The sequence below is a fragment of the Phascolarctos cinereus genome, unplaced genomic scaffold (assembly GCF_003287225.1).
Source record: "Phascolarctos cinereus isolate Bilbo 61053 unplaced genomic scaffold, phaCin_HiC Scaffold_4;HRSCAF=312, whole genome shotgun sequence".
NCBI lineage: Eukaryota > Metazoa > Chordata > Mammalia > Diprotodontia > Phascolarctidae > Phascolarctos > Phascolarctos cinereus.
Window position 1 is genome coordinate 187,152,226 of NW_027555847.1, and position 21,324 is coordinate 187,173,549.

At 36.0% G+C, this 21,324-nt stretch overlaps 1 protein-coding gene across 1 annotated transcript in view; it reads right to left on the minus strand.

Annotated features, from left to right (window-relative positions):
• Positions 1–21,324, minus strand: part of ROR2 (receptor tyrosine kinase like orphan receptor 2) — a 319,530-nt gene that overhangs the window by 38,897 nt on the left and 259,309 nt on the right. Inside the window, 2 exon segments of the mRNA XM_020976691.2 lie at positions 8,917–8,947; positions 10,147–10,434. Coding sequence (XP_020832350.2) covers positions 8,917–8,947; positions 10,147–10,434 — 319 coding nt within the window.

A 21,324-nucleotide genomic window follows, 5' to 3' on the forward strand; every position in this document is an offset into this window, starting at 1 on the left:
CTGTTTCATATTTCGTAAAGCTTTCTATATCTTGTTTGATCATGAGTTTGTAACTCATTTAACTTCTTCTCCTTTAAGAATTTGGATGCTATGCCACTTGGTACATGTATGTTTAGTATTAATATTGCTTCATTGTCTATTGTACTTTTAGCAAGATGTGGTTTCCTTCCTTACCTCTTTTAATTAGGTCAATTTTTGCTTTTGATTTGTCTGAGATCAGGATTGCTACCCCTGTTTTTTTTTTAACTCCAGACAAAGCATAATAGATTCTCTTCCAGCCCATTACCTTTACTGTGTGTGTGTCTCTCTACTTCAACTGTGTTTCTTGTAAACAACATATATTGGTTTTTGATCCACTGAGCTATTCATTTCTTTTTTTAATGGGAGATTTTATCCCATTCACAATCACAATTATGATTACTAACTGTGTATTTCTCTCCATGCTATTTTTCCTCCTATTTGTCCTCTCTCTATCTTTTCATCCTTTTCCTCCTCACCAGTGGTTTGCTTCTGCCTACTGCCTATCCTGGTTTACCCTTTCTTCTGTCAGTTCCCTTATCTCCCCTTTACTTAATCTCTTCTCTTCCTACTTCCCTTTCAGGTAAGACAGATTTCTATATTCAAATGATTGTATATATTATTCCCTCTTTGATCCAATAGTGATGAGAGTAAGGTACAAGGATTACCCATCACCCACCCTCCCATCTTTCCTCTACTGTAATAGGTCTTTCACATCTCTTCACGTGAAATAATTTACTCCATTCCACCTCTCCCTTCCTTCTCCATCCAGTGTGCTCCTTTTTCTCATCCCTTAATTTTTTTTGTCATTCTGTCCAATTCATCTTATACCTGTAACCTCTGTCTATTTATATTTCTTCCATATGTATAATTAGTGGTAGTATTTTTAAGAATTACAAGTATCTTGTACACAATAACAGCCACATTGTGCAATGACTAATACTGATGAACTTAACCCTTCCCAGCAATATAAGGATCTAAGAAATCTCCAAAGTCCTCATGATGGAAAATGCTATCCACATCCAAAGAAAGAACTATGGAGTTTGAATGCCAATCAAAGAATACTATTTGCTATTTTTTCCCCCTGTTGAGTTTTGTTTCCTCTTTCTGGTGGTTCCTCCTATTGGTTCTAATTCTTACTTACAACATCACTAATGTGAAAATATGTTTAATAGGAATGTATATGTATAGCCTATATCAGATTATACGCCATCTTGAGGAGGGTGGTGGGGAGGAAGGGGAGAAAAATTTTAAACTCAAAAGCATATAGAAGTGATTGTTGATAAATCAAAATAAATTTAAAAATTAAAAATTAAAACAAAACAAAACAAAACAAAAAGCTCTGCCCATGTACAGGCACATTCTCTATTACCATTAATGAAACCACTGGAATAAGGGAATGAATGTCTTGGAGAGGAAAGCAGCTTTCTTGGCTGTATTTTTCTTTTCTGTGATAACAGTTCTTTAGAATTTTAATTAAGTTCACTGGTGACCCTCTGTCAATCAGGTGTACAGGAATTAAGTTTATGTTAACTACCTGTTAAGTGCTAGACACTGCTAAACTACTCAGGAGGAGCTAATATTCTAACTGGGACACATGTAAGTAAATACAATGTAAATACAAAGAGAATAAATGCAAATAACTACCAAAAAAAAAGAATTACAAGTCTCATTTTCCCATGTAGGGATGTAAATAGGTCAGCTCCATTGACTCCCTTGTTTTCTTTTTTTCCTTTTTACCTTTTTAAGCTTCTTGGAGATATTAGAGAACAAATTTTGTGTTTAATTCTGATCTTCTCCTTATGAATGCTTGAAATCATTCTATTTCATTGAATGACCACTTTCCCCCTTGATGTATTCTGCTTAATTTCACCAGGTAGTTAATTCTTGGTTATAGTCCTAACTCCTTTGCCTTCTGGAATATCATGTTCCCTGACTTCCAATCCTTTAATGTTGCAGCTGCTAAGTCCTGTGTAATCCTTATTGTGGCTTCCCAGTATTTGAATTGTTTCTTTCTGGTCACTTGCAATATTTTTCCTTGACCTGATAGTTCTATAATTTGGCTATAATGTTTCTAGAGTTTTTATTTGGGGATCTCTTTCCTGAGGTGATTGGTGGATTCTTTCAATGCCTATTTTCCCCTCTGGTTCCAGGATATCAGTTTTCCTTGATAATTTCTTGAAAGATGCCGTCCATATCCTCTTTTTGATTATGGTTTTCAGGTAGTCCAATAATTCTGACATTTTCTCTCCTGGATCTGTTTTCTAGGTCAGTTATTTTTCCCATGAGATATTTTACATTTTCTTTTATCTTTTTTTCATTCTTATAAATTTGCTTGATTGATTCTTGATATCTCCTAGATTCATTAGCTTCCACATGCCCAATTCTAACTTTTAAGGAATTGTTTTCCCCAGTTAGCTTTTGTACTTCCTTTTCCATTTGGTCAATTGTAATTTTTAGGGAGTTGTTTTCTTCAGTGGATTTTTGTATCTCCTTTTCCATTTGGCCAGTTCTACTTTTTAAGCAGTTATTTACTTTTTCCAAGCTGTTGACTCTTTCCCCCCCCAATTTTTCTTCTACCTCTCTTATGTGATTTTTAAGGTCTGTTTTTTTTAAAGATCTTCCATGAGTTCCTTCTGGGCTTGTAAACACTTCCTGTTTTTCTTTGGGGTTTTGCCCTTAGGTGTTTTGACATTACTGTCCTCTTTTGAGTTTATTTCTTGGTCTATAACATTCAATGCTCAGATTAATTTTTTGTTCTTATTTTTTGTTCATCTTTTTTTTTGGCCTTTTTCCTTTGTTTTAAATTTGAGCTCTGCCACCAGGGTGTCTTAGGCTTCTTGTGCCAGGGGCTGCAAGCACTTGCTATTTACCTGGTGCTGCAGAGTTTTTGCCCTGAGGCCCATGTGGAACCCTCTTGTCTGGTGTTGTACTGAGGGGGTAGGGTAGGGAGTGGCTGGTGCTATTTGAGGATGTAGGGATATGGCAGCTTACCTGGTGCTGAGTGGGGGTCTTAGTATTGGTGTCTGGCATGTACTGAGTCTCAGTGGGGGTGCTTCTGTGTTTCTCTTGGGCTATGCTGAAGCATGTGGAGGTCTGGCTGCTGGAGGATGCCTGCTTGCATGAGGGTATACTGAAGCACATGTTGGTTCTCAGAGATGGAGTCTGCCAATTCCCCTGGCTCTCCTGAAGCATATGGGGGTCCTGGTGTTGGCATCTTCCTGCTTCACCACACTGGGGCTCAGGATATCTCCAGCTGGTTTGTTGATGTGGGGTTTGCTGCTATCTTGCTGGGACACCTCCTGTCCTGCAATGCACTCCCCTTTTACCCAAGTGAGACTGACCTTTTTCTCAGATCTTCCAAGTTTATTGGACTAAAAGATTGTTTCACTCTGCCTTTTTGCTGGTCTGTTTCCCCAGGATTTATTTTAAGGTCCTATTTTATGGTTGTTTAGAGGCGAATATGGGAGTGTGATGGCAATTTACTGCTTACTCCATCATCTTGGTGCTTGGAATCTCTGTTTCTAATTCTATTAATTTTTTCCAATGGGCCAATTCTGCTTTTCAATGTATTCTTCTCCTCGTTGGTTTTTTTGTATCTCTTTTGTTGTTTGGCCTAGTCTGTTTTTAAAGTGCTATTTGCATCATTATTTTTTGTGTCTCCTTTACCAAACTGTTGACTCTTTTTTTCATGATTTTCTTTCATCACTCATTTCTTTTCCCCAATTTTTCTTTTACCTCTCTTACTTGATTTTTGAAATCATTTTTGAGCCCTTCTATGGCCTGAGACCAATTCATATTTTTCTTGGAGGTTTGGAGGATGTAGTAGCTTTGACTTCATTATCTTCTTCTGAATATTTGTTTTGATCTTCCTTGTCACCCTAACAACTTTCTATGGTCAGATTCGTTTTCTGTTGTTTGCTCATTTCCCCAGTCTATTTATTGACTTTAATTCCTTGTTAAAGTTGGGCTTTGCTTCCAGGGTGGAGGGTGCACTGTCCCAAGTGTCAAGGTTCTTATGGAGCTGTTTTCAGAGATATTTCTAGAGCACTGTAAGTTTTTAGTTCTTCAAGATGGTATGATTTGTGGGATCTAAGAAGAGATATTTAGTATTCTCCTCACCTGTGCTCTGGTCTGTAAGTTACCACAAGCACTCTTTTCTGCCCTGGAAGTGTGATGAGGGTTCCTGCTCCACTGCAGCCCATAAGCTCTAGTGTGCTAGTGCTCCTCCTTGGGGACTTCATAGCAACAGAGTCCCGCCTCCAGGGCTAGCAAAGAGACCCCTGCAATCTCCTTCTGATTAGTTGTTCAACCTCTTTACCATCTATGGGCTGAGAGCTCTGGAAGCAGCCACTGCCACTGCAGAATCAGTGGCTCCCAAGATTGCTGGGGCCTGGTCTTTGCTGGCTCAGACTTCACTGGACTATGCTCAACTCTCACCCAGGTGCAACACTTTCCTGCTACCATTCTAAGTTGTCTTTGGCTAGGAAATTATTTCACCCTGTCCTTTTGTGGGTTTTGCCACTCTAGGAATTGTTCTATGACATTGTTTAAAGGTGTTCAGAGGGGTTTTGGGGAGAGCTCAGGTGAGTCGCTGCCTTTTCTCCACCATTTGGCTCTCTTAATGATCTTTTAATTACCAAATCTAATGGCCTTTTTTTTAATCCTTATGTTTCATGATGTCTCTGTAGCCTCTAACACTGTTGATCACCCCTTTCTCCTTGGTACTCTCTTCACTCTAGGATTTTGTGACACTCTAGGATTTTGTGACACTCCTCTACCATGGTTCTCCTCCTCCCTATCTGACAACTCCTTCTCTGTCTCCTTTTCTGCATTCTCATCCAGGTCATTCATGACAACTGTGGGTGTCCCAGAGGGCTCTCTCTGCTCATCAGTTCCATGGATTCAATTATCATCTCTATGCTGATGGTTCTTAAATGGTCTTATCCAGGACTAAGCTTTCTGATGATTACAGTGCAATAAAATTATATTTAATAATTGCCCACTGAAGAAAGGATTAAAATTAACTGAAGATAAAATAACTCATTCCTAAGTAATAATGAATCATTGAAAAAGTAATTTTGTTAAGATTATAACAATGAGATAGCATGCCAAATTTTTGTAGATAAGTAAAAATTAATATCTCTAAATGCTTTCATTAATAAAAGATATAAAGAACAAATTAAAATCAAAAATATAAAAACAATTGAATTAATAAATAAAACTAGGAATTGATTCTTCACATTTAATGAAAAATAAATAATTAATATTATTTTTAAAAATTTCCAAATGTAAATTAAATGTACAATTTAAACAAAGTACATGAATATTTTAAAATACAAGATACCAAGAGAAAAGGGGAAAAAAGAGAATTTAAATATTTCACTCTTAGAAAAAAATTGAACATACTATAAAGGAATGCCCAACTGGGGAGGGAGGAGCCATAATCTGATGTATTTAAATCCAATTTTATCAAACATTCAGAGAATAATTAATTCTAATATTATATAAACTGCTTGAAAATATAGGAAAAGATGAGAATCTATCAAATTCCTTGTTTGACATCAATACAGTCTTGAAAATTAAACCAGGGAGAATCAAAACAGAAAAATAATTATAGAGCAATATCCCTAATGAACATTGTTTCAAAAAATGTAAATAAAATGTCAGCAAGAAAGCTACAGCACCATATCACAAGGATTATTGAGAAAGTAAATTTTAAAAGCCTAAATAACTAACAAAAGAAAATGTTAACAAGCATAATATCAACTAAGACCATGTGAGATCTGTACCAGTCACAAAGGGTTTGTTCAATTATTAGAAAACTATAAACATAAATCAACAATATTGTAAAATTTTGGTTAAAAATAAATAATTTTAAAAGCTTTTGACAAAATACAACATCCATTTCTATTTGTTTTTAAGAAATAACAAATATTGTACCAATTTTTCTAAATCCCTTCCAACATTTGTCACTTTCCCCTTCAATCATTTTAGCCAATCTGCTGGGTGTAAAATGACAACTAAAAGTTGCTTTAATTTGCATTTCTCTAATCAATAATGATTTAGAGCATTTTTTCATATAACTATAAATTATTTTGATTTCTTCATTGGAAATATTTCTGTTCATATACTTTGGCCACTTATCAACTGGGGAATGACTCATATTCGTTTAAATTTGACAAAGTTTTTATATATATATTTGAGATGAGACCTTTACTTGAGAAATTGTCTATAAATTCCCCCCCCAAAATTTCTGCTTTTCTTCTGATCTGTGATACATTTGTTTTATTTGTACAAAAACTTTTAAATTTAATGTAATCAAAAGTATACATTTTACACCTAACTTTGCTCTCTATCTCGTTTATTCCTATCCATAAGTCTGATAAGTAATATGTTCCATGTCCTTCTAATTTTCTTTCAATATCTCTTTTTACATCTAGGTCATGTGTCCATTTTGATCTTATCTTATTCAATGGTATAAGTCTGTAAGATATTGGTCTATGCCCAATTTCTGCCATACTACTTTACAGTTTTCCCAACATTTTTTTTAACCAAATAATGAATCCTTATCCCAAAATCTTAAGTCTTTACATTTATCAAATGGGAGGTTGTTTTATTTATTTGTTGCTATAACTTGTATGCCTACTCTATTCCATTGATCTACCTTCTATTTCTTAGCCAGTACCAGATAGTTTTGATAATGATTGTCTTATAATGTAGTTGAAAATGAAGTACGCTAAATCTCCTTGACTTTTGTTCTTCCAAATGAATTTTCTTTTGTTTTTTCTAATTCAGTACAATATTTTTTTTAAATTGGGATGCCACTGAATATGTGGCAAAATTGTCATTTTTAGTATATTGACCCTGGATATCAAAATATCTTAAGAGTTAATTAATAAAATGTAGTGGAGCCAGACCATTATCACAGTCTGAACTGTTGCCTGTAAATGGTGGTACATAGCATTTATCCATAAAATTTTGCTATACCAAATAGACAGAATCTCCAAGCTGTGTGGAATGAAAGAAATTCAAAGTTCCGAAAACTAGCAGAAGAAATCAAAATCATGGGGGAACAAGATGATATACATATCATTTCTGTTCTGTCTGCTACTGGAATTGTAGCAGTTTTTAGAATGTTTTTAGTGAGCCCACAAAGGATGAACTTTCATTCTTACCATAACTTTTATTAAACTAGTAGAAGCAGTTATTTTATACACCTGTTCAATGTTCCACAGAACTCTAAATATAAAGGAATATTTTAGGGCCATTTTATCTGAATTATCAGAATTCTATCCAAAAAGATAAAAATGATTATTTTATGTTAGTAATTGACACATATGTGTTTCTTTAAAGTTTGCAAATCATTTCATATACATTACCTTATTTGAACTACATGACTACTTTGTGAAATAGTTACTATAGACAGTATTATTCTGAACCTGTGACAGGTAACTCCTGGTGAAGCAACTCCCTTTATTAGCATAGATAAGCAACTGTATGGCAATCTATAGCTGTTTATGGGTTGCCTGTGGCACTGAGAGGGTATGTACTTTGATGAAATTCACGCAGCAAGTATATTTAGAAGCATAATTAAGATCCAGTTCTTTCTGACTCCAATATGAGAGAAACTGCTTCTAGCAGAGAACACTAATCTTAGATTAAGAAGATTTTTCTTCAAGTCCTGACTCTGAAGCCTCTGTGTGTAAGTGTGCAAGTTGATTAACTTAAGCCTTAATTTCTTCATCTGTAAAACAGAGATAATATTTCTGCTATTTTACCTCATAAGATAGTTGTAAAGAAAGTGCTTTATGTGTCTTGAAGCTTTATATAAACATTGCCTCTTCTTATTAAAGATAACTGGTTGAACTAAATCATTTCATTTTTCCCTTGAGTCCAATGGTCCTTTTTAGTGAAGCAGTTGTGCTTGAGGAGAAAGTGAGCAGGATTTTGAGGATTATCATTAGCATTAAACCTTAACCAAGAGAACAAATTAAACAAATAAAGACCAAATCCCAAGAGGGGATACACAAAAAGGGAGGCTTTAACAGAATATTAGAGTTAATGAGGACATTTGAGATAATCTCATTTCTCATTTTAAAGATGAAGAAACTGAGTCCCAGAAGGATTGTAAGTTTTCCAAGATCACACAGATAGTTTGTGGCAAAACTGGCATTGGACTACCAAATACAATTCTATTTCCACCATGCAATGCTGTGTGCCCAAGTTTCATAGAACCAGAGAATGTTTCTCAATAGCTCTAGTTTAATGCTACAACAGAGAAATATGTACTTTAGGATGAACATAGATCTATTTTATTATAGAGCATTCAAGTCATGTTACTTAAGACAGCATTTATATGAGATACACTGAAATGTGTGCAAGAGGACAAGATATCTCATTGTGATTATTAACCAACTTGGTCAGTGAACTAATGAAAAAATCTATAGAAATAATCATGATATGGTTGCTTAGTCAGATGTCATTACATTTCAGCCTCAGAAGTTATTTTTTCTCTAATCTGACTTTCTGTAGCAATTATTTTCTTTGTAATTTCTGGAATATTAGTGAAGTTATTTTCATGACCTAGGCAATCCACTCCAGACATTCATTACTTTCAGTTTTGCCTTAACTCCTCTATGGCATCATAATTACATCAGTTTTATATCATTTCACAGTTTTGAAATTTAAAAGTTTTCCCAAAAGATTTTTGTTGACCAAAAACTAATCACAATCCTGTCCTTTTCAGAACACACTCTTGTCATTCCAAGAAATTACTATCAACCTAAATATTTTTGGCAAAGATGCAGGGACTGAGCAGTGTTTATTGAATTTATGGTCTTAATTCTATTACAGCAAAGTTCACAGAAAATGATTTGTAGAGAAAATAATACTTACTGAAAATTATGATTTGGACTGTGTGTTGGACCTAAAGAAATAAAGCAAACAAAAATTAACAATCTATGACTAATAATATGAAAATTCAGAAGCAATGATACAAGGCTAGAATTCATGGCTTTTATTTTATAGAACATTTGTCTCAAGTCAAGGGCTTTGGATTCCTTGCTCATAATTATATACTAGCTATACTGAAAAAACATTCACTCTTTTAAACGCAGGTGAGGAAACTCTCTTTACTGATGCAGGTAGATGATTTCTTTTTAGGTCATGGTCTTAAAGAGTTTCCTAGAATGTTGAGAGTTAAGTAACCAATCTTGGTTCACATGGGTAGTTATATCAAATGTAAGACCAGAACTGGCTTAGAGGCTGACTGTCTATCCATTATACCACACTGCTTCTGCTCTCGATGAAACTTCTATGACTTTAATTTTGGAGAAATTTTTGTTATATAAATATACACTTTTCAAATAATAAAGGATTACTTGATGCAACGACTCTCTTACTAAGTTCTTACTTTAGGGACCAATGAAATGGCATCGATATTGCCTGTGACCCTGCCATAACTTGAATGATATAGTGTTTAATTCCTTCTTAGAATCTAAATTCACTTTACCATTCATGAGAAGTAAATAGTAAGGTTATATCATTCTCTCCTTCTCTTTTACTCTTTCTCTTTCTCTCTCTGATGCTTCCCAAATGCATATAAACTGAATTTAACTTTGCATGACTAAGTATTGTGAGGCTAATAATACTTGTCACATCACAAGTGCAAAATATAATAATAATAAAATAATAATGATGATAATAGAAGAAAACAACGAGCAAAAAATCTTGGTTTGATCAACTAAGTCAAGATGCTAACCACAAAGTGTCAGTATATCCTCACCCAAGAGCTCATTGTATGGAATGTGGTCAGCATTTAAAAGAACACTAGAAGCAATGAAACATCACCTTTCTGTCACATATGCACAAGAGCAAAGTACAATGGTTATTCTTTCTAAACTATATTATTATAGACAACTACTCTCTTTCATTACTAATGGCTGCGTATCAGTTCAAAACAAGAATTCTAGAGATATCAAGGAAATTACTTTATTAGGTTGCTTTTATGTTGAATTGTGTGTGTGCTTTTAAATAGCAAATTAATACACATCTCAATTATATACAGTAAATACTTAGAGAAGGTAGACAATTAAAGCATAGCATGTTTTCAGTGTAGTGACTCACCAAGCCTCACAAAAAGGACTCCGGTTGCTGTGATGGTCTTCATTCCATTGGTAGCCACACACTGGTAGTACCCAGTGTCTGTGGTATCCAGATCTTGTATTCTTAAGCGAGAACCATATTCTTTTTTCCTGATGATGATCCTATGTGGTTCTTGAACCACAGGTGCATCATTCTTTAGCCATCTGATCTTTGGAGATGGATTTCCTGCCACTTTGCAAGAGAGAATTGCTGTTTGGCCCTGGACTATGGTGATATTGTTTACTGGTTCCAAAAAATTCAAAAAGTACCCTATAAAGTATAAGGGTTAAGAAAAATCAAATGTCAATAAGGCTGAAATAAAAAGCAAATCTGTTGAAGCACTCTGAAGGAAGATTTCAATTTTCTTTTACTTTCCTCAGTTATGTATATAAATGCTATTTCCAATCTTAATCAGGTGAAACCTCAACAGTACTAAGAGAGTTTAAGGGTACTTTATGTGTAATCTTAGCTGATTCTGTTTTTATGGGCAAATTAGAACCCAAAGAAACATTCATTTAGTGAAATAAATGTCATTGTAAGGTCACAAAAGGGCCTGACCTTCTAAGTGAATCACAGAATTTCAGAGTTGGTATGGACTTCCAAGGCCATCTAATCAACAACTCATTCTGGAAAGAGAATCCTGACTCCAATATACCTTAGAGGCAGTCATCTCTTGAGATCACCTGAGGTAACTGCCCACTCCTTTTGAGTGTACTTGTAATTGTTAGGAAAGTTTTCCTGGTATCAAGCTCAAATCTGCCTCTTTGCAAACTATCATCAAATGTTTCTTTTGCCTTCCAGGTTGAAATTCTCTCTTTTCTTACCTCTGTCTCTTGGCTTCCCAGGCTTCCTCTAGGACTCACAACTCCACCCCACCACTCCAATTCTGCAGGAAAACTTTCCTGGTCTTCCCTCTCTCCCTCCAGCACTTTCTCCTCTCCAATCCCTGCCTACATAGCTAATACTTTCCCTCTCAGTTTATCTTTCATTTGTACTATCTATCTATCTATCTATATCTATCTATCTATCTATCTATCTATCTATCTATCTATCTATATCTGTCTGTCTATCTATCTAGATATCTATCTATATATATATATATATAATATGTAAAAAAATATGATATGCTTTATGTTGTATACCCCATTAGAATGTGGCCTTTTTGAAGGCAGGAGCTGTCTTTTTGTTTCTGTTTTCTCAGCAATTAGCACAATACCTAGAACACAGTGGGCATTTAATAAAGGCTTATTGACTGATTGACTAAAATGAAGCAAATGCAAAACTTTCTCCACATGAAAACTCTTCTAGTATATACCTGAGGATAGCTATGCTGCCCTCTTTCAGTCTTCTCATCAACTTTGTTGTTCAGGTTACACGTTACCAGTATTTTTAAACAATTACCATGGCCACTGTTCTGGTTGCCTCTTTTAAAAATACTATAACATTTCAGGTGCAAAAAACAAACAAACACATTACTAAAACAGAAATAGGCACTCAATATTGAATTGAAGGCTTTCTCTGTCTATTTTTTAAAAAAACCAATATATTCTTAGATTCATCAGTATTATGCAGGGGTGGGGCCATTTTCCTCAGCTGCAAAGACTTCTGAGAAAATAGACTTAAATCTCACCCTTTACCTTTATTATTTTTCCTTTCTTCTTCTCCTTGTTCTTCACAATGATATTTGTTGCTAGCCTTCTCACTGAAGGTTAAGTTTCACTCACTACACATATTTTTTAAAGAGTATAGATTAAAGTAACAGCAACATTGCGTGATGACCAACTTTGATAGACTTAGCTCTTCTCAGCAATACTGGAACATAAGACAATTCCAAAAGACTCATGATGGAAAATGCTATCCATATCCAGGGAAAGAAAAATGGAGTCTGAATGCAGATCAAAGCATACTATTTTCTCTTTTTTTTCCCTTTCTTGTGGTTTTCCCCTTTTTTTCTGATTCTTCTTTTACAGCATGACTAATGTGGAAATATGTTTAATATGATTGTACATGTATAGCATATATCAGATTGCATGCTATCTAGGGGAAGGAGAAGGAGATGAAGGGGGAAAACTTAAAACTCAAAATCTTATAAAAGTGAATGTTGAAAAGTAAATATTAATTAATTACAGTATATAAAAGTATAAATTAAATTTTATAAAATTTAAAAAGTATTAATAAATTTTACATTACTTTCAAGATTGTAGTGCTTATCTATGTGTCTTTCTTAACTTCCTTCTGTTCTTTTCTGTCCATTAAAATGTTTTAATAAACTTTTTTTCCCTTTGTCATTCCTTTTGATAGCCTTCAAATCCTCTCTAGCTTCCCCCCTCCCCATTAACCCAGCTTTGCAGGATAAAATTTTCTTAGTGTCTTCTAGCTGCTACTCCCCAGGTCTTCCAAGGTCCCTACCCAAGGGTTTTTTAATGACTACCCCAGAGCTTTCTCAGTGGAGCACTCTGTTTTTGTTGCCTCTAGATAGAGAGCCTTGTTCACTACACCTGTCCTATCTCTGATCATGCTGGTGCTCACTTTGCTTGAGGGCACCCCTTTTACCACCCATGGGTTACTATTCTGAGGGGAAAGAAGTTACTTATAGCTTATTATTGAATGATTATTTGGCATACTGAAAAACTTTAAGGATTTACTGTAATATGTGTTAGAGAGATGGGTGGTGTGCCTCCTTTTCAGGCACACATTTGGGCAAAAAAACTACTATAAAATTTTTTAAAAGACAGTCTATACTACAGGTCACACACTTTATATAAATCAAAATTGTCACTTCCATTTTCCTCTGTTCTCCTTTGGAGACACTGAAAATGAGTACTGAAGAAGAGGAATATGACAGAGAAGGTAGGACAAAATTGGATAAAGGGTGCATGTAGAAGGTTTTCCTTTCGCAAGGAGAAATGCCATCTCACCATGGGAGAAAAGGTAAAGAAGATAATGGAGGAAGACATCTAAGTAAAGTGAGGTGAGGAGGAAGGGAAAAGCAAATCTTGGTGATATGCTCAATTTTTTCAGTGAAGTATGAGGTAAGATTCTCATCTTAGGTGTTATAGGACTATCTCTGTGTTTAGCTGAAATGGAATAAAGGTATAGTTCATGAGAATCACATAGATCACATATAGGAACCGAGAAATTAGGGTAATTTATATGAATATCAAAATGTATGTTGAAAGGCCCTATAATGAGGTCCTATAATGCAATGAGTCAGGCACTGAACTCATTGAGAAAATATGGTGATTATCAGGAGAGCTGTGGAGAGAGAGTGGATAGTAGATAATAACAACCAGAATCTCAATTGAATGACAAATTTGAATTTAATGTACCTTAAAGAAGAAGTTACTTGTCAGTGATTTTTTATTTATTTAATGATTTGAACTTTAAATGATCTCCAAAGAAACTGAAGTGATTTTGTCACTAGACTATACTGCAGACTACCTGACCAAAAAGAAATAATAGATGCAGAGTTTGGAAAACAGATCACAAGCCTGCTGCAGAGATAGGAGATGCTCAAGAATGAAATTCTGAAGACACAAAGGAAAACAATTCCAATGAGGAGAATCATCAATGTGGATGCACAGGGGAACTCATCAACCAATTTATGTTTAACAAACAAATGTACAGAAGATGGAAACAAGGCCAGGTAACAACAGAATTAATATGAGAGCATGACCTTATCCTGTAAAATAGTTTCAGGAATACTAAAGCACAGAAAGTTAAGAGGGGTGGGAGAAGCTAAGGACAATAAAAAGGATGAATTTTACAAAGAATTATATTGGGATGAAAGGGAAGATTAATGAATAGATAAAGCCAATTTTTGGGTTGACAAGGCAATGATTACTGAGAGAATACAGAGCTGCTTAAATCTTATTTTGTTTCCTTCTTCTCTTAAAGAAAAACATTAAAATCTCTGAAAATATTTTCAGTTCAACTGAAAGTACTAAGAAATAAACACTTCTCCAGTCTAAAATCTTTACAGACTTTTCTGAAGGAAGGGCACTTTATTCATATTTAATTAATTTCTTGGGACACAATGCCCTCCACTAAAATATTGCTCCCACCCCTTTCTTTTATGACTAACCACTTTTATTTTGGAAAGTGTACAAATGGTAATGAAGAAAAGGAGAAAATGGATCAAGGGGGAAAAGAATACTGAACTTATCAGAAATACCTCACGTTTTGGTAACATCAATGTTTTCCCCAATCCCCAGAAGATTTTAGAGCAGTGGTTCTTAATGTGGGGAGTGGGGGTGGTAAATTTATTTCTTAAATATTTTGATAACTGTATTTCCATATAATTTGTTTCCTTTGTGTTTCCTTTTGTATATGTATTTTTATGAATTTGAAAGCATTGTTATGAGAAGGGATTGATAGGTTTAACAAGACTGCCAAAAGGGTACAGGACATAAAAAGGGTCAAGAACTCCTACATTAGAGTAATTACCCATTTAAGGGCAATGCTATTTACCCTTCCTGTAGAAATTAACTATTGATCAGAACCAGGAGGTCTCTGATTATTTCAGGTCAATAGTGAGCAGCTAGAGGTGAGCCCTTGAGAGGAGTAGTCAAAAAAGAATTGAGTGGTTTTAGGAGGATTCTCTAGGGTCATTCTTGAAAAATTATGTTATTATTCTTCTATTATAATATGAAGTAGAATGTTAACCTTAAATTGTGTAAGCACAATCAATAACACAAATACTAACAATAACACAATTAATAAAATGTTTTGTTATATTATGAAATTTCCCTTGCTTAAGATTCCTATAAATGTTATTTAGAAATATCTTGTATTAGAGAAACATGTCCAAGAACATTCAGGGATTTTGTCAGTTTAGATATTTCTATAAGAACAATGCTTGGATTAGAATAAGGATGAATTAATAAAAATTGTTTCTGGCAGGTTTTTGCTCAAAAAATAGAGAACTATGTTAATATGTCTGTCTGATAGTTTGCAAAGGAAATGACAAAAACAGAAACTACTAACAGGAAGTTGAGACAGTATACAAACATCTAGCTGCCCATAATGAATTCAGGTCACCTGGCCCAGATTTAGTACATGTTCAGATACTGATAAAATTGGCAGAAGTGATTGTTAAGCCATGGTCAGTGTTATTTGAAAGATCATAGGAAATGAGAGAGATACCACAAGATTAGAGAAAGGTACTTTCTAAAAAGGTAATGAGAATCAAGTCTGGAAACTGTAGGCAAGAAGGCTTGATTTAAATTTCTAGGAAAATTCTAGAATATGTGATTGGCAAACATTAGATAGGTCCATATTGATTACAAAGCCAGCACAACTTCATCAATAAGAGGTCATGCCAGGCAACCTCATTTCCTTTTTTTTTTTTTTATTAATAAACTAGTAAATGAGATAAATATTTTGGGCATTGTTTACCATGTGATAGCTGCCTTCAGCAATACTCTTTTGGTTGTTAAATCAACCCAAATAAATAGTCCTTTGGCCATGTGTTTCTCAATCTAGGCATGTATGGTCTTCCAAAGAATATGACTCCTCTTCTTACCAGTCTCAATAAGTGCCACAGTCTATACACATCCAGATTTAGAAAGTAATTCTTTGTACTGAATGCTATCACTGAACTCAATATGCATTATCTCATGTGTACGGTCAGGGTGTTAGAACCACATTAGCTTTTATAACATGATATTTAGAGGTTTGAGAGACATAATTTCTGGATAATTTATTAATTTTATTAATAAGGCCAGCAGTTTATTAATAAAAGGATGGTCATTTGGCTTTCTCTCTTAGACTAAAGACAATTGTGGCGGCAGGGCTTAAAGTTTATATATCCTTTTCGATGGGGGGGTGAGAGTGACCCCTGAACCCCTAGAGAAATTATCTCTACTCAGACCACCCCTACCCTTCTGCTATCTAAATGAAAAGATCTGTCTGCACCCAAGCTTGAGTAGCTCACAATGGGTTTCCTCACCCTAGATTAAATTCCTTGCAAGGTTGAGGTGGTGGGGTCTGACCAAGATTGCAATCTCATTATCAGTAATGTCTTTCAAGAAAAATACAGAACTTTTAAAGGACTTTAGAAGAAGGGGAGAACTCTGAATCTCCCCCAAAATAATTGGTTATTAATAATAATTTCTCACATTTCCTTACTTGATAAAATTATTCCCAATTATTCTTGTGGAGAAGATGGAGAGATATGGATTTACCATTGTCTTTCAGTTGTTTCAGTCATGCCCAACTCTTCATGACCCCATTTAAGGTTTTTCTTGCCAAAGATAATGGAGTGGTTTGCTGTTTTCTTCTTCAGCTCATTTTACAGATGAAGAAACTGAGGCAAACTTAACCGGGGTTAAGTGAGTTGCTCAGCATCACACAGCTAGTAATGGTTGGAGGCCTATTTGAACTCAGGTCTTCTTGACCGCAGGCCAGCTGCTCTATCCATTGTGCCACCTAGCAGCCAAGACTGACAATAATAAAATCAGATGGATTCAGAGCTGGTTGGATAGCCATATTCAAAGAGTTGCAATTAATAGTTCAATGTCAATGTGGCAAGGGGTCTCCAGTAGAGTAGAGGAAAAGGAAGGGAATAAGAATTTATTAAGCACGTACTATATGCCAGGTACCATGATAAGCACTTTTCAAATATTATCTCATTTGATCCTCACAACAATCCTGAGAGGTAGGTCTTATTATTATCCCTATTTTACAGATGAGGAAACTGAGACAAAGAGAGGTTAAGTGACTTTCTTAGGGTCACACAGCTAGTAAGTGTCTCTTATCTCTGTGTTATTTAATAGTTTTCACCAGTGACTTGGATAAAGGCATAGGTAATATCTTCATTAAATTTACTGATACCACAAAGCTGAGATAATGGATGATAGAATTCAACAGATCCTGACAATCTAGAACAATGGGCTTATATTATTAAGATAAAATTCAATAAGGATAATTTTAAAATATTGTAGTTGGATACAACCTCCTCCCCCAATTCCACAATATAAGATGGGGGAGGGTAAGGTATAGTTTGACAGCAGTTGTTTTGAAAAAAGGATCTGGGAGTTTTAGTGGACTGCAAGCTCATGATCAGCAGTGTTATGCAATACCAAAAGAACTAATGCAATTGAGGTGCATGAAGAAGATGATTGATATGAGCAGGGAAATGGTAGAGTCAAAGTATATTTTACCCTTCTTAGGCCTCATCTGTTCAGGTCTGGACACCATGGTTTAAAAGAAGGACATTGGTGGGCTGGAGAGTGTCCACAGGAAGGCAGTCAAGATGATGAAAGGCCTTGAGTCAACGTCATATGAGAAAGTTAAAGGAACTGACATATTTTAGCCTGGAGAAGCCCTGGGTGGTGGGATGGGGGGAGTGGAGGGAACTACATGACGCTTGTTTTCAAGTATTTGAAGGACTGTCATATGAAAGAAGGATTCAACTTGTTCTATTTGGCCTCAGAGGGTATAAGCAGGACTAATAGGTGGAAGTTGTAAAAATGCCAGTTCAGACTTGATGTCAGGAAAACCTTTCTAAAAATTAAAGCAATCCTAAAATAGAACATTCTATCTTAAGATTCGAAGGTTGCTCCACTTTGAAAGTTTTTAAGCAGAGTTTGGATGGTCATTTGCAAAGTATATTATGCTAGGAATATGTTTTACATAAAGTTTAAGGTCCCTTCCAATTTGTAAAATTTGTGATTCTTATAGAAGGCACAATATTTGACACCAAGCAAGTTTTTTCCCTCAGGAGCCTATTACTGCTACTGCCACCTTTTCAGATACCTAATGCTCAAAACATAATAATTTTTGATCCCCTGAAACCTTTGATGTTTTCCAGCCTTTCTATAGTTTTGGTCATGTTGGTCCCTATGTTTTAATTGTTCTAACCTCCCCCAACCTCATTCATGCGTGCACGCATGCACACACACACACACACACACACACACACACATGCACACACACATCCCTTTTGCAAGAGTGAATCATTTTTCAAGGCTTGGCTCAACTGATACCTTCTTATGAAGCTTTCCCTTCTCTAAGGAAGTGATCTATTGCTCCTTTGCAATTTCCCTATAAACTTACCACATTCTAACATATAGAAAAATGTATAAATGTCTTATCTTTACTTGAGGACACTAAATGTGCCATTCATTTCTCTATCCTCTATAATCAATCAATTTATTATGTGCTAGGCACTGGGGAATAGAAGTACAAAGAATGAAACAATTCTTACCCACAGAAGTGGCAGAAGAAGGAGTTTGTATTTATATCTATATCTATATAGATATGTATATATAAAACATTATTATTAACATATAAAGCATTAGTAATTAGATAGATCAGAAAATGCTTCGTGCAGAAAATAGTGCTTGAGTTCAGTCTTAAACGGAACAGGGGACTCTATGAGATAGAAGTAAGAAGTGCATTCTAGGTATGGGGGGACAACCAGTGCAAAGGCAAAGAGAATGCAGATGAGTTTCCATAGTGAAGAACAAAGATTTAACCAGTTTGGCTAGATCTCAGTGTGAAGGAAGGTGTGTAACATCCAGTGTTACTGGAAAGATTGGTTGGAACCAAGTTGTATAGAACTTCAAAAGCTAAACCAAGGAGTTTAGATTTTATCCTAGAGGCAAAAGGAAGCCACTGGAGTTGCTTGAATAAGGGAGTCACATAATCAGATCTTTGCTTAAGGAAATCTACTTTGGCAGTAGTGTGTAAGGTGGGAAAGACTTGATAGGAAGACCTATCAAGAGGCTCTTGCAGCAATAATCTAAGCAAGAGATGAGTAGGGCCTGAAATAAGGTGATAGCTAAGTGAGAGGAAAGGAGGAGTGAGATATGAGAAATGTTGAGAAGACAGAAATGGCAACTGATTGGATATATGGGGTGAGTGAAAATGAGGAGCCAAGGATAATACCTCTATGGGGATAATTATAAAACTGAGACACTGGAAGGATGATGATGCTTTTGACAGAAATAGGAAAGTTTGAAAGAGGAGATGGTTTTGGAGAAAATAAAGTTAGTTTGATTTTAGATATGCTGAGTTTTAAGATGTTCCTGAGAAATCCATTTTGAAATGTCCAACTGCCCACTGCTGATATGAGAGAAAGGGGATGAATATGTACGTTTGGGAGTAATTTGCATAAAGGTGATAGTTAAAGCCATGCCAACTGATGAAGCACAGGGAGTAAAGGAGGAGAAAAGAAGATGGAACAGAACAGAAACTTGAAGAATTACCCAAGGCAGCATGATGTGGATGCTGAGCTAAGAAAAGAGACTGAGAAGGAATGTCAGACAGATATGAGGTGAACCAGAAGAGAGAAATGTCATGGAAATCAAAACAGAAGAGTGGATCCAGTAGGTGAAAGTGATCTACAGTATCAAGTGCAATAAACAAGTCAAAAAAAGATTAAGACTTAGAAAAGGTCCAGGTCATTGGTGAATTTGAAAAGAAAAGTTTCATTTGAGTGATGAGGATGACTGCCAGACTGGCAAAGGGCTGAGAAGTGAATGAGGAGGACTGGTATTAATGAGTATATACAAATTTTTCAAGGAGTCTGGTAGAGAAAAGGAAATAAAAAGTGATAGATTAAGAGAATGGCATTGGGGGGAGGAGCCAAGATGGCAGCAGGAAAGCAGTGACTCGCTTGAGCTCTCCTCCAAACCCCTCTAAATATCTGTAAAAAAATGGCTCTAAACAAATTCTAAAGCAGCAGAACCCACAAAAAGACAGAGTAAAACAAATTTCCAGCCCAAGACAGACTGGATGGTTGACCCAAAAGGCATATCATGCCAGGCTGGGAGAAGAGTGAAGTTGGCATGGGCACACAGGCTGCAGGGAACCTGGAGTAGGCCTCAGAGGAATGAATCACAGGCAGCTGTGGCAGTTTCCAGACTCCTCAATCCATGAACACCAAAGACAACTTAGAAGGTATGTGGGAAAAGTCTGTTTCTGCAGTGCTGAGAGAGGAGCCAGCTCCAGAGCGCAGAGCGCAGAGCACAGGTGCCGGGGCAGTGTCTGCATTCTGAGCTTCTGGCCCACAGACTGAGGGGGAATCAAATGGCTGATCAGAAGGGGACTGCAGGGATCTCTGCTGGTGCTGAGGCAGGAATCTCTTGCTTTGCCTATGCTTGGATCTGGGTCACAGTTCTGGGTGGCAGTCCTGGGGTGAGGAGGAGCGCTGGTGCAGTGGAACTTGTAGTGGCAGTGGAGAGGAAACCCTCCTCACGGTTCCAAGAGAGAAAAGACTGCTTGTGGCCGGTCACTCAAAGAGCAGAGCACAGGCCAGGAAAAGAGTAAACACCTCGACCCTTATCATATCACTTGGAAGAACTGAAAATTTACAGGTCCCTACAAGTATCTCTGAAAACAACTATACAAACCCCCAAAGCTTGGGACAGTACATTCTCCACATTGGAAGCAGACTCTTACCTTAACAAAGAGTTTAAAACTCAAGTAGTTGGCTGGGATCATGAGCAACCTCCCAAAAAGAGTCGGACTATATTATCTTACTTTGGTGACAAAGAAGATCAAAACATACAACCAGAAGAAGACAACAAAGTCAAAGCTCCCACATCCAAAGCCTCCAACAAAAATATGAATCCATTCCAGGCCTTGGAAGAGCTCAAAAGGGATTTTGAGAAGCAAGTAAGAGAAGTAGAGGAAAAACTGGGAAGAGAAATGAAAGTGATGCAAGAAAATCATGAAAAACAAGTCAACAGCTTGCTAAAGGAGACCCACAAAAATACTGAAGAAAATAACACCTTAAAAAATAGCCTAACCCAAATGGCAAAAGAGGGTCCAAAAAGCCAATGAGGAGAAGAATGCCCTAAAAAGAAAAATGGGTCAAATGGAAAAGGAAGTCCAAAAGCTTACTGAAGAAAATACTTCCTTAGTGTTTTGCATAACTGCACATGTACAACCTAGATTGAGTTGCTTGCCTTTTCAATGAGGGTGAGTGGGGAGGGAGGAAGAGAGAAAATTTGGAACTCAAAGTTTTAAAAACGCATGTTTTAAAAAAAATGTTTTCACATGCAACTGGGAAATAAGAAATACAGGAAATGGGGTACAGAAGTCTATCCTGCTCTACAGGAAAATAGAAGGGGAAGGGGATAAGAGAAGGGAGAGGGGAGAGATAGAAGAGAAGGCAGACCAGGGGAAGGGGTATTCAGAATGCATGCCATC